The 11,337-nt window shown below is 34.3% G+C and overlaps 1 protein-coding gene across 1 annotated transcript; it reads right to left on the bottom strand.

The window, feature by feature from the left end:
- Nucleotides 1-939: 939 nt before the first annotated feature.
- On the bottom strand, nucleotides 940-7,111 carry LOC123894413 (cell division control protein 2 homolog 1). The gene is made up of 8 exons (XM_045944414.1): nucleotides 6,904-7,111; nucleotides 6,614-6,798; nucleotides 5,463-5,583; nucleotides 3,859-4,032; nucleotides 3,081-3,244; nucleotides 2,321-2,408; nucleotides 2,184-2,237; nucleotides 940-1,210 (listed from the first exon to the last, which is right to left on the bottom strand). The coding sequence occupies exons 1-8, from the start codon at nucleotides 6,910-6,912 to the stop codon at nucleotides 1,121-1,123; spliced, it is 885 nt and encodes a 294-aa protein (XP_045800370.1). The 5' UTR covers nucleotides 6,913-7,111; the 3' UTR covers nucleotides 940-1,120.
- Between the last annotated feature and the right edge of the window lie 4,226 nt (nucleotides 7,112-11,337).

Below are 11,337 nucleotides of genomic sequence, written 5' to 3'. Positions count from 1 at the left end.
GTAGCTGAGGTTGATTGATGTTTTATCATTAATTTTGGATTGAGTGTCATTACTTTGATTAATTTCATTTTCTCTCTCATCCGTTGGATATAAACTGATGTAGACAATTTCATATTGCTTGTATGTTTAGTGTTGAGAGACTGATGTAAACAGTTGTGTGCAGAGGATCTGGATCCCTAATTGTAATATAAACTGATGAGTGAGTGAAATAGAAGAGAATAACACCCAAAATGATATCAAGGGAAAATGAACATCATGCAATCAAGGGAGAATGTAACTAACAGCCACACAGAACACATACATGGATTCTTTGCATGAGACAGGGCAACCACAAGGATGAAGTGGGTAAACCTCATCAAATTCAGATTGTTGACTTCTAGGAATTGGAGTAAAACAGATCACATGATGTGCACATGAGAATGCATTGGCAGAAGTGGGTGTTCAGCAAGCAGGAAGTAAAAAACAAAGAGGAGGAAAGAATGGTGAGTAGTACAGGTGTGATTGGTATGTTTTTCTTAGTTGCGCCGCAAGACAGTCAGAGAGAGCATCAGAAGAGCCCAAATCAGGGGACAAAGTTCACCATAATAAAGAAACAAAAGGGAGTTCATTATTGAGGGAGGCATGGTTGGTTTTTTATGTCGCAAGAGATTGAAATGAGTTCAGTTAGTAAAAAAACTGGTAAGCGTTTATGAATGAGTGATGACTGAAGGAGGACCTATAAATCTGCTTCTGGTCTTTCAGGGGAATTTGCTCTGTATGGAATGCTTGCAAATATGATTTTGAAATTTATTTCACATGGGAATATAATAGTTCTGCATTGGAGAAATGTTTTTACATCTTGCAATAATATATGTATGGGTTCTGCATGAAGCACAACCATAAATCAAGCAAACTGAACAAATACCTATATTGGTATTCAGATGTGGACAAAAAAGAAAGTAATATGCAATATTATCACACTTAATTTAATCTGAAATATTTTTAAGGATAAAAAGTTAAAATATGACACGATCCCAATTCATTGAATAAAATAGCAAAAATAGCACACAGTTCTGGCACAAACAAAATCCTTAAATTCTGCACATATTGCTATAAACACCTTTACCATTAAGATATGGAATTAGGGTACAAACTTAATGTCTTTGAAGTACTCATGCTCCACAGCGCTCCTGGCTGTAATTCTTTTGCTGGGGTCCAAGCAAAGCATGCTCTGGAAAGATACACATGTACAATACAGTCAGCACCTAAGAAAATTAATAGAAATGTCTGACAAGCTAAAAAATACTTTAGTATCTAAAATGCAGATAACTCGTGCAAATTAAGGAGAAAAAAGCTGATAGACTATTAAAAATTAACACATGGGCTATATTTCATCATTTGATAAATGGAATAGTGGAATGACTTTGATATATAATTATCCCACCATACAGAGGATGCATAACCAGCTTGAGACGCAGAAGAGGGAACAAACAAATATTCAACAGCGCCATTATGCTCATTACTAAACTTGTTGAAGAGATAAAATAGAACCAAGATATATCTTTTTATGAGATTGAATCGATCATCAGAAGGCATTAAAGATCATACTAGAATCTCCATTCAAGACTAATAAGAAAATCAAAGGATAATCCCTCTCCTCCATCTGCTTTCAACGGGTTGAACATCTAAAAGAATGATATGGAAAACATTTGCATTGCAACGTTTCAACACTCAAGTGTTTTGTGCGAAAATATAAATAAAAATGTTGATCACCATAAAAAAAGAAAGAAATGATATTAAGAAGGCATGTCATTTTCTTCAAAAAAAGAGAGGGCATGTCATTAATTATGATTCCACCAATTAGTTAAAATGCTTTCTAAACGAAGTTCCCCCATAAATGATATTTTTAAGTTAATGTAGTACCATATTTTCTAATCTATGATCAGTCAGCATGACTACCATCTATATTTATCTTTTTTGCTTCTAAATATATTTCTCTGGTTTTGTTAATTTGTCAACAGAACAGGAAGTACTGTATCCTATAATTAAGAACAAAATAAACTAACTGTTTTATCCCAATAATGCAGATTCAGACTGAGACCCCGGCCTAAGAGACTAAAAAGCCTGCGGCAATTGAGGTATAAACTTAATACACTAATTTTTTATAATGGCAAAAAGAATATTGTATCACGTGTTGCACTTACAGAAAGAAGATCAAGACCAGCTGGATCAAGATTTGGAACCACGCTTGCTAGGTCCTACAAAGTACAAGATAAGGTTAAATTATGATAGTAATAAGATCACATGAATTCAGATTAAGGAAAAACAGCCATTTACTTACCTTAGATGGCCACCTGGGAAATGATGATTTAAAATCAGGCAATGAAGTTACTCCTGGCCATGTATCTTCGGTTGGTGTACCCAAAATTCTTCAATATAAAGAACAATATGTAAATATATAACAGCTATATGAAGATTTGATTATTTACTTGATACATCCCTATTAGAAAGCAAATAATATTTTCCTACGGTCCCATTTTGCTAATCTATTTAACAGATTTTTATATGTCAACTAGAATTTCTAAATTCATGGCATGCAACGCTACAGAAATTCTTAAATTAAAAAATCACCATTAAGAACTCCTTTGCTTATTGCCATCCATTTCAGTCAGTAAATATGAGATATTAAACTAAAGAGCAGGGAAAATGGCAAAAAGACGGAAATGCTATCTCAAAATTCAACTCTGACTGAAAAAACACTTTCCTCACAGCCATAACATCCTGAAGGGAAATTAAACAGACAGAGAAGCAAGAATGAGACCAACCAGCCAATTTTTCAATTACTCAACAAACTAGCATTCTTGGCCATCAAATGATATCAACAATCAACATGGGAAAACATGAATGTGTGTATAAAAATAATAATAATAATATTGTACCAAAAAAAAATTAATAATAATAATCATAGTCTGATAGAATTCAGATTATACAGTTGAATCCCTTCTAGTGCCATTTTTAAAGTCAAAAGACGCTTCATAGTCTGATTGATAATCAAACAATTTATCATGCAGCATAAAACCTAGGGAAATAAAGATATTCACCTGAATATTTTAAATAATTCATCAATCTCAGAGTCCCCAGGGAACAGAGGTCGTCGGTTTGCCATCTCTGCAAATATACATCCCACTGACCAAACATCAACTGGGGTAGAATAATGACGAGATCCCAGCAATATTTCGGGAGCTCGGTACCACAGTGTAACTACCTACAAACAATCAACAATGACAGTGAAATGGTATTAAAATTTATTAAATATAGGACTTAGTGGGGGACACACGAGAGAAAGATAGATGAATCCAATTGATGATACTAACCCATAACACAAGAAAATTTGAAACTCTAAAACACAAAAGACTCAACCTCCGTAACTCATTTGGTAACTCCCATTACCACAGGGAGAAAGAGAGATGGATCCAATTGATGATTTTAACCCATTCTTTCTATTCTACCTCTAGTTGTTCTCTATTTTTTCTCGTTCTGAGTCCATCCATTTTCTCTTATTTTTCCTGTTTCTGACTCCATCCCTTCCTCTACCCTAATTATCTCTTCCTTTTTTATTTTATTTTATTTTTCCTTTTCTTCTATTATTCTGCCCTCTTGCTTTCATGTGCTCATCTTTTACTTCTGCCATTTTATTCTCTTATACACTGTCTTGTCCTCTCTTCTCAATTCAAGCAATGGCACTCCTTTAGTCCTCTAACTCCTCCTCTAATAATAGCAAGAGGAGGATTACATTTTTAATTTATGTTTATACTCGTCTGTTTAGTTTGTTGTTACTTGAATGAATGACTAGAAGCAAATATAAGGCAGCACACAAACCTCGTGTGTGAATGTCCTGACAGGAATGCCAAATGCCCTAGCCAATCCAAAATCTGCAAGCTTTAGTGAATTAGTACGGCGATCTATCAACAAATTCTGTGGTTTCAAGTCTCGATGAAGAACTCTATGTGAATGACAGTAAGCAATTCCACAGAGCATTTGATAAAGGAACATCTGCAAAAGGATCATTGAAGAACTCAAATTCCAAATTAACTAGCCATGTTCGCCAAAATTAGTAGAGCTCTATATTTGAATTATATTATATATCAATTATGAATCTTACGAGGAAATATACAAACAATGCGAAGTGAAGGAAAGGAGTGATGGGTAAAAGCAGTATACAAAACTAAATACGCATGTATAGGGCATTAGGAAGGGAAACTATAACCAGTGAAAAAAGCAATGGCTGAATCTGAGTACAGACAGTCTATAGCCATGCTACATTCACTTGAACGAACACAATGGAGTTTTTTTTTATCAAGTAGGTGAAATAATATTTGAACAACTTGCTATATAAACACGGGACAGTTCCAACCAAAATGCTATAGGTCAAACTTAATGAAATCATTTATTTCCAGAAATGGGAAACTTTATCAGACAACAACACAATAACCAAGTAACTGCAATCCACTAAAGTGACTAAACACTGTATAATTCATCACGAAACCAATGTTTTAAAACCCGGAGCGGACCGGTCCGGCCGGGAACCGGAGCTGTGGCGGGTCAGTCAGCGCATAGGACCAGATACGTAAGCAAACTGGTGAAACCCAAAGTGACCCAGCCGGGTTTACGGTCAAACCGGTGTAGCCTGCACTGAACCGGACTGGTTTGATGCTTGAATGAAAATTTTATAAAAAATACCAACCTATGCCTATTGGGAATCAAACTTGGGACAAAGGAATCACATTTCTTAACCTTACCGCTCGGCCAAGTAAGCTTGTTTAAAAATGATATATATTTAATAAATTAATACTTCATTAAAAAACGAGCTATAATACCAAATTAATAAGCTCACACACCTAGATCTTTTTATTTGGCTTCCTAAACATCACCTATATCTATCATGTATTAATAAAATAGATAGTTAATGTTATTTTTCTTACTTTTAAAATGTACTCCATCTGGTCCTTAATATAAGAGAAAACTTACCTTTTAGATACATTGGGTAACTAATTTATCTGACCTATAATATAGGCTAGATACATTAGTTACTCAATGTATCTAAAAAGTAAACTTTCCCTTATATTGTGGAGCGGAGGTAGTATTAATTTTTATTAATTTTTTTTATAAAAGAACTTCTATTAAATTTCATAGTTACTGTCACAAAATTTAAGTCATGAATATTTTTAAATTTTTTTATATAGACCAGTTTAACAGTCTTGAGGTCCAACCAGTGACACAGTGCCTTAACTTAACCGGATCGATCACCGGTCCGGGTTTTAAAACACCGCACAAAACTCGCGTCATGAGTCATGCACCACATATACCTGCAATTTGACGAGCTAAACTATTTGTTGCCAAGTGCCAACCATAAGGCTATCATCATTCATCAATCACTATCATTGCCTAACTCAGGAGATAAGAAAATCTCAGAAGTCACTCACTTTTACTTGTCGCGGATCTTTTACAAACTCAGGAGACGAATCCATATGCTTCTTCAGATCCAAGTCTAGATATTCAAAAACCAGATACAATCGCTTGTCACTGTGCACCACATCCTGCAACCTGTCATCCGCACAACAAACAAGCATATCTTGGTAAGGAAATGGTTACAGTTACAGATGCAGAGAAGATTTAACATAACAACATAAAAGAAAGTGATATGCGGGAAAAACTTTACAGACAATATTTTTTTCGTGTCATTCACTCCTATTTTTTTTATGGCATAAATTACATAACACCCCAAGACCTAAAAGTATGCCTTCCGGAGAGATATCATAACAGCTAAAATAGAATTTGCATTGATAATGGGTGTTACTGAAGATCATATAAAACCATAGCACATTAAATATATGAATTTAGTAAGGCCAAAAGCAAGACTTGAGAATGAAATTGTTGACATGATTGTGGATGCATCGAACAATCACCTCACCTACATGAACAATACAGGGCATTTAAGTGTAAGGCATCAAATGAGTACTTTAGGCATCTTTGCCAGTAGCACCACCAGTTTACCAAACATGAACATTAACTGAATGGAACCAAACTATCAAATACAGGTTGTCAATTGCACCACACAACCAACCTCGACATCTAAACCAACCATACAGAATAAGGATAAGGATAGGTTGACATATCAAACATTAAGACCAGCAGTAATAAAATAAAAACATTTCTGTCAGAAAAATAAAATGAAAATGTAACACAATAGCAATAGCATTATCAAGACCTAAACAAACATAGAGTTATCAAAACTTGAACCAAAGCCGCATAAAACTATGAAAAACAATCATCAAGACCTTATGAAGAACAATAGGAAGCAACCACCTATCATTCATTATGATTAAAATGATTAGCATCATTACACTTGCAGATCCAAACCATCCAACATTACACTACACATCAAAGTCAAACAAAATTCCAAAAAGTAAAAACACCAATTCAACAGAAAAACACAGTAAAATCTTCCGATTCACTACTTCAACACATGAATTCAATCATCTACACCAAAAAAATTAACTTCGCATAAAAAAATGAACAAAATCATTAAATTAATAAACAAAAAAAATAATAAAAAATGAGAGAAATCCAATACCTAACGATATTCCTATGCTGCATTTCTTTAAGAAGAGAAATCTCACGAATAGCGGTGCTAGGAACACCTTCATCTTCCTGTTCAAGACGAATCTTCTTAAGCGCGATAGTTTCATTGGTAACACGGTCACGAGCCTTGTAAACGACACCGTATGTACCTTCACCAATCTTCTCAACCTTCTCATACTAAACAAAATCGAAATTCACAAATCAAAATCAGCGCGTGATGAATCAAAACGAACTAAAAATCGAAATCGAAAATCGTTAACCGATGCATTGAATTGAACTTACCTGGTCCATTGGAAACGAAGAAGAAAGAGAATCGATTGAAGAAGAAGAAAATTGAGTGAAGAAATTGAAGATCTGAGAAGAAAGGTTGAAAAAGGTTAAGCGCGGTGTGTGGAGTGAGACTCAGTTTCAGTTTCAGTCTCACACACGAGACGAGTCTCTTTCACTTTTCTTCACGCTCTCTTATTTGTTTCTTTTTCATTTCATTTTCCCTCTATTTTTGTTAAAAATAAAATTCTGTTTTTAATGTTTTAATTTTTTTTTAAAAAAATTATTTTAGTGAAAGTGATGTCTATGTCAAATCTTTAACAATGACAAGTTTTTTTTGCCACTGAATAAAGTCAGTTATTACCGCCATTAATGTTTGAGATTTTAGGGGGAGAAACTCGTGATGAGACTTTTATGACTAATCAAAGACTAGGGTAAGGTTCACATGAAAGTTCTGCAAAATCATATTAGGTACTTATGGTACTTATTACTCTCTCCGGTCCTTTTTATAAGAAACACTTTGGAATTTTTATTTGGTTCTTTTTATAAGAAACACTTTGACACAATTCCATTTGTACCCATATTAAATACAATCAAATAATTCATTATAATGCTAGTGCATTAATTAGAGAGGCCTATTTCCCATGCTAGTCAAAGGTTAGCTTTGGAATAAAATATAAAATGTTAGAATCATTAATGAGAAAATTTACCTTCCTTGGTTTGTGTGATTTTGTCAAAGTGTTTCTTATAATAAGGACCGGAGGGAGTAGATACTATCATTGGAACACAACACATTTTAGTACCAAATAGGTACCACTTCTCAAATAAGCATTCTCTCTCTCATAGTACTTAATAAAATTTGTGGGACCCATTTTATAAAGATGTAGAGTTATTGATGAAATGTGTAGTTATTTGTGGACCGGTTTAAAATTTTTTAAGAGGTGTTGGGTTGGAGAAATTGAGTGCTTATTAGATACTATTATTAAAAAATTATAAATGAGTGATGTGTACACGCGGGACCCACTTAGGTACCAAAAATTGGATTTCTCCATTGTGGATGCTCTAAGTGCGCAAGTGTGACATGGCGTGCATGGTGCGTGGATATGGAGGTGTCAATGAAGTGGACTCGCGGAGAAGTCGAGGTCTACTCTACTCTTATATAATTTTAGATATTTTTCATCAATCAATGAAAACATATTGTACCCAACTTTTACTAAACATGTATATGGTTTGTTCTCATTGGTTAATCGGTAAATACCTATAAATCATTAATTGGTAGCTTAGAAGAAAAAAATTCGTGGAGAATGAACGCAAGTATTTATCTATTTTTTTTTTACAAATTATTTAAAATATTCTTCATCTTCGTCCTTATTCATGAGTCTTTTTTTTCATTAACATCTTTACTGATCTTCAAGGTTCGGATGCGAATCCATCAACATTATAAGATATTATCAAATTTATATTATTTTTTATATTGCGTGAACGTACACATATAAATGTTATTTTAATAAAATATTGGGAATAGAGACTTTGCGGAGCGGAGAATAAAACATCATCTTCATCCTCAAACCTCCCTCAGGGGAAATTTCTCTCTCTGGAAAAAATTATCCGCCTTCAAACCTCAAATGGAGCAATTCTCGCAGGGTTCCCTATTTACAAATACAATTGATATCCCTACGCAAGTGAAAACGTTGCAGGAGCATCGTGCACTGGCAGGGCCGTATCTGAGGGAGGACGAAGAGGGCGACCGCCCTAGGTCCATAAAAATAAGACTAAGATTTGTGCCCCAAAATAATTTTTTTAGGGGACTAATAGGCCCAACAAAAAATATACTATATGAAATTCATAGTTTTGTTTGTCGCTTCTTATTCTCTATCGGTGAACATATAATTGTTTCAATTATGAATTTTGGTACAATGATATTTGATATGGTTGATAATTGATGAATTGATACAATGATACGTAAGTATCAATAATCAAATTCTCTATGCGTATGTATCTCTTACTCATATCAAGTATCAAATTTCATGTCAAACCGCTTTCGTACTACTTTTTCATCACTACACGTATGCAAATTCTTTTCTTCTTGCAATGTCGCTTCATATCAACACACACTCATCTTCTTCCTCTATTTTTCTCTCTACAAGTCTGCAACTCATCAGTCATCTATAGTTTTCTCTTATATAACATATTGATGTAAACACAATTATTAGTGACTTTGCATATGTAAACACAATTATTAAGTGACTTTGTATGATTGCATTTAGAAATGGTAGTAGGAATTGTTTTGTAAGAGTATTTTGAAATTAAATAAAAAGTTTAATGTTTTATGAGAATTCAAATTTTTTATACTACAATTATTAATTAGGGCCCAAATTGTAAATTCGCACTTAGACCACCAAAAATTGCAAGTGTTAGTGTTACAATAAGCAATGAACCCAACGTCATTGCCAATGCTATTTCCCAAAACCAAAACATGAGGAACATGCAAAAACAAAAACAGAGGTGCCAGGGATCTAAGACTATATTAGAAGAGTACATCACCACCAGCATGGAGAGCTAACCACCCAGGCTAAAAGTGGCTCAGACCAAACAAAACCAGTCCCAAAGGCCAACAAATATAATGCACCAGCGCCCTACCTCCAACAGCCACACAAATGACAAAGCGCCTTGGAGATCAAACAACACAATTGCGAAGCTTAAGGCAATAAAGATACTTGAAGATCATGTTAAACATTATGTAAATATTAGGATATATTTTGAGTTACAAATGTCATGTTGAAAAGAATTAAATTTCATTTAAAAAACTAACACATGGAATTTGAACCGGTCAAAATATGATTTGGAAGGAACGGTGAGGATTTGCGGTAAATGGGAGACGGGGTGAGAGTGATAATGAGCGATTTAAGAGAATGAGATAGATGAAGGGGAGAATGTAGCAATGTTAATTTGTATCTGTAAGTGGGACTCTCCGTGGGAATGGCGTGAAAGTCCCCCCGTTTATATATGATATTTTTTACTATCACGAGATTCACAATAATATCTTGATTTTTATTTCTTTTATGATTATATTTTTTTACAACTAGTTTAATTAAAAATTGATATCTTCTTTAATGTTGATGGAGTCCCTATGAGAACTATGAGGATGAGCGAAAACGGAAATGGAAAAAGAATACTGTCCAAAATAGAGAATGAGGGTGAGGATGTGAAGCATTTTAGATCTAGAAGGGAGCGGAGAAGTACTCCCCAATCCCCACTTCTGGTCTTCTGCTCCAACCCATTGACATCTCCAGGAAAATGGTAGAATTGGAAATCAAAATTTATTAAAGGAAAAACTTGAAAATATGGAGTATGAGTATGACTGATATTTGTGGGGGTATACCTATAAATGTTAGAACTTATGAACAATGAATGGATGAATGTGAATGAACAAATTGTGAGAAAGAATGAGAGAAAAGGGGTAAATTCATTAATGATCAATTGATATATCTTTACAATGGTGTAGTATGGTTTTTATACACAAAACCAATGAGTTAGCATTAACCAACTATGGTTACTTATTAACATAGTAGTTAACTCAACTAACTAACCTACACACTAACTAATTCTGTTTTACTTGTAAAGCAAGTAACAGCTTTTGCAACAACCAAACTAACTCAATTTTAACTAACTTTGAATTATTCTCAACACACCCCTTTAATTCAAAGTCTCAAGGCTTTGAACATTCATCATTCTTCTTAAATCCTTGAATCTATCAATCTTCAATGGCTTAGTGAGCACATCTGCCATTTGCTTCTCTGTGTTGCAGTAAGTCATTTTGATCTTCCCCTTTGTAACTTGATCTCTCAAAAAATGAAACTTTGTTTCTATATGTTTGCTTCTTCCATGAGCTATAGGGTTTTTGGCCAGATTAATGGCTGATTTGTTGTCAACCATTAGCTCTACTTCCTGTTCAATATCAATCTTCATTTCCTGCAGTAATGCTAGCAACCAGATTCCTTGGCAAGCAGCATTGCAGGCAGAAATGTATTCTGCTTCACATGTGGATAAGGCAACTACACTTTGCTTTTTTGAACTCCATGAGATTGGACAATTGAACAATGTGAAGATGTATCCCATTGTGCTTCTTCTTTCAACTTTATCACCTGACCAGTCAGAGTCACAATAACCAACAAGCTTCTTTTGGTTCTCATCTGTTTTGGTGTACAAAACACCATAGTCAATTGTGCCCTGTAGGTATCTTAGGATTCTCTTCACTGCTTGCATATGTGACAGTTTAGGTGATTGCATAAATCTGCTAACAATCCCTACACTATGACATATATCTGGCCTTGAGTTGCAAGCATATCTAAGGCTTCCTACCATCTGTTTATAGTGAGTGCTATTCACAGATTTGCCTTCATCATCAGCATTCAAATTTGATGCAGTTTCCATTGGAGTGTTAGCTGG

The sequence above is a fragment of the Trifolium pratense genome, linkage group LG7 (assembly GCF_020283565.1).
Source record: "Trifolium pratense cultivar HEN17-A07 linkage group LG7, ARS_RC_1.1, whole genome shotgun sequence".
In the NCBI taxonomy this organism is placed as follows: Eukaryota; Viridiplantae; Streptophyta; class Magnoliopsida; order Fabales; family Fabaceae; genus Trifolium; species Trifolium pratense.
This window is presented reverse-complemented; position numbering and strand designations above follow the sequence as displayed.

Bases quoted from the DNA above. Each gene is read 5' to 3' on its own strand.
- LOC123894413 (XM_045944414.1), bottom strand. The intron at 3,245-3,858 runs GTTTGTGTGCTG...GATTGTTTGTAG, and splicing joins TCAGGACATTCACACACGAG to GTAGTTACACTGTGGTACCG. The intron at 2,238-2,320 runs GTAAGTAAATGG...TGTACTTTGTAG, and splicing joins TTCCCAGGTGGCCATCTAAG to GACCTAGCAAGCGTGGTTCC.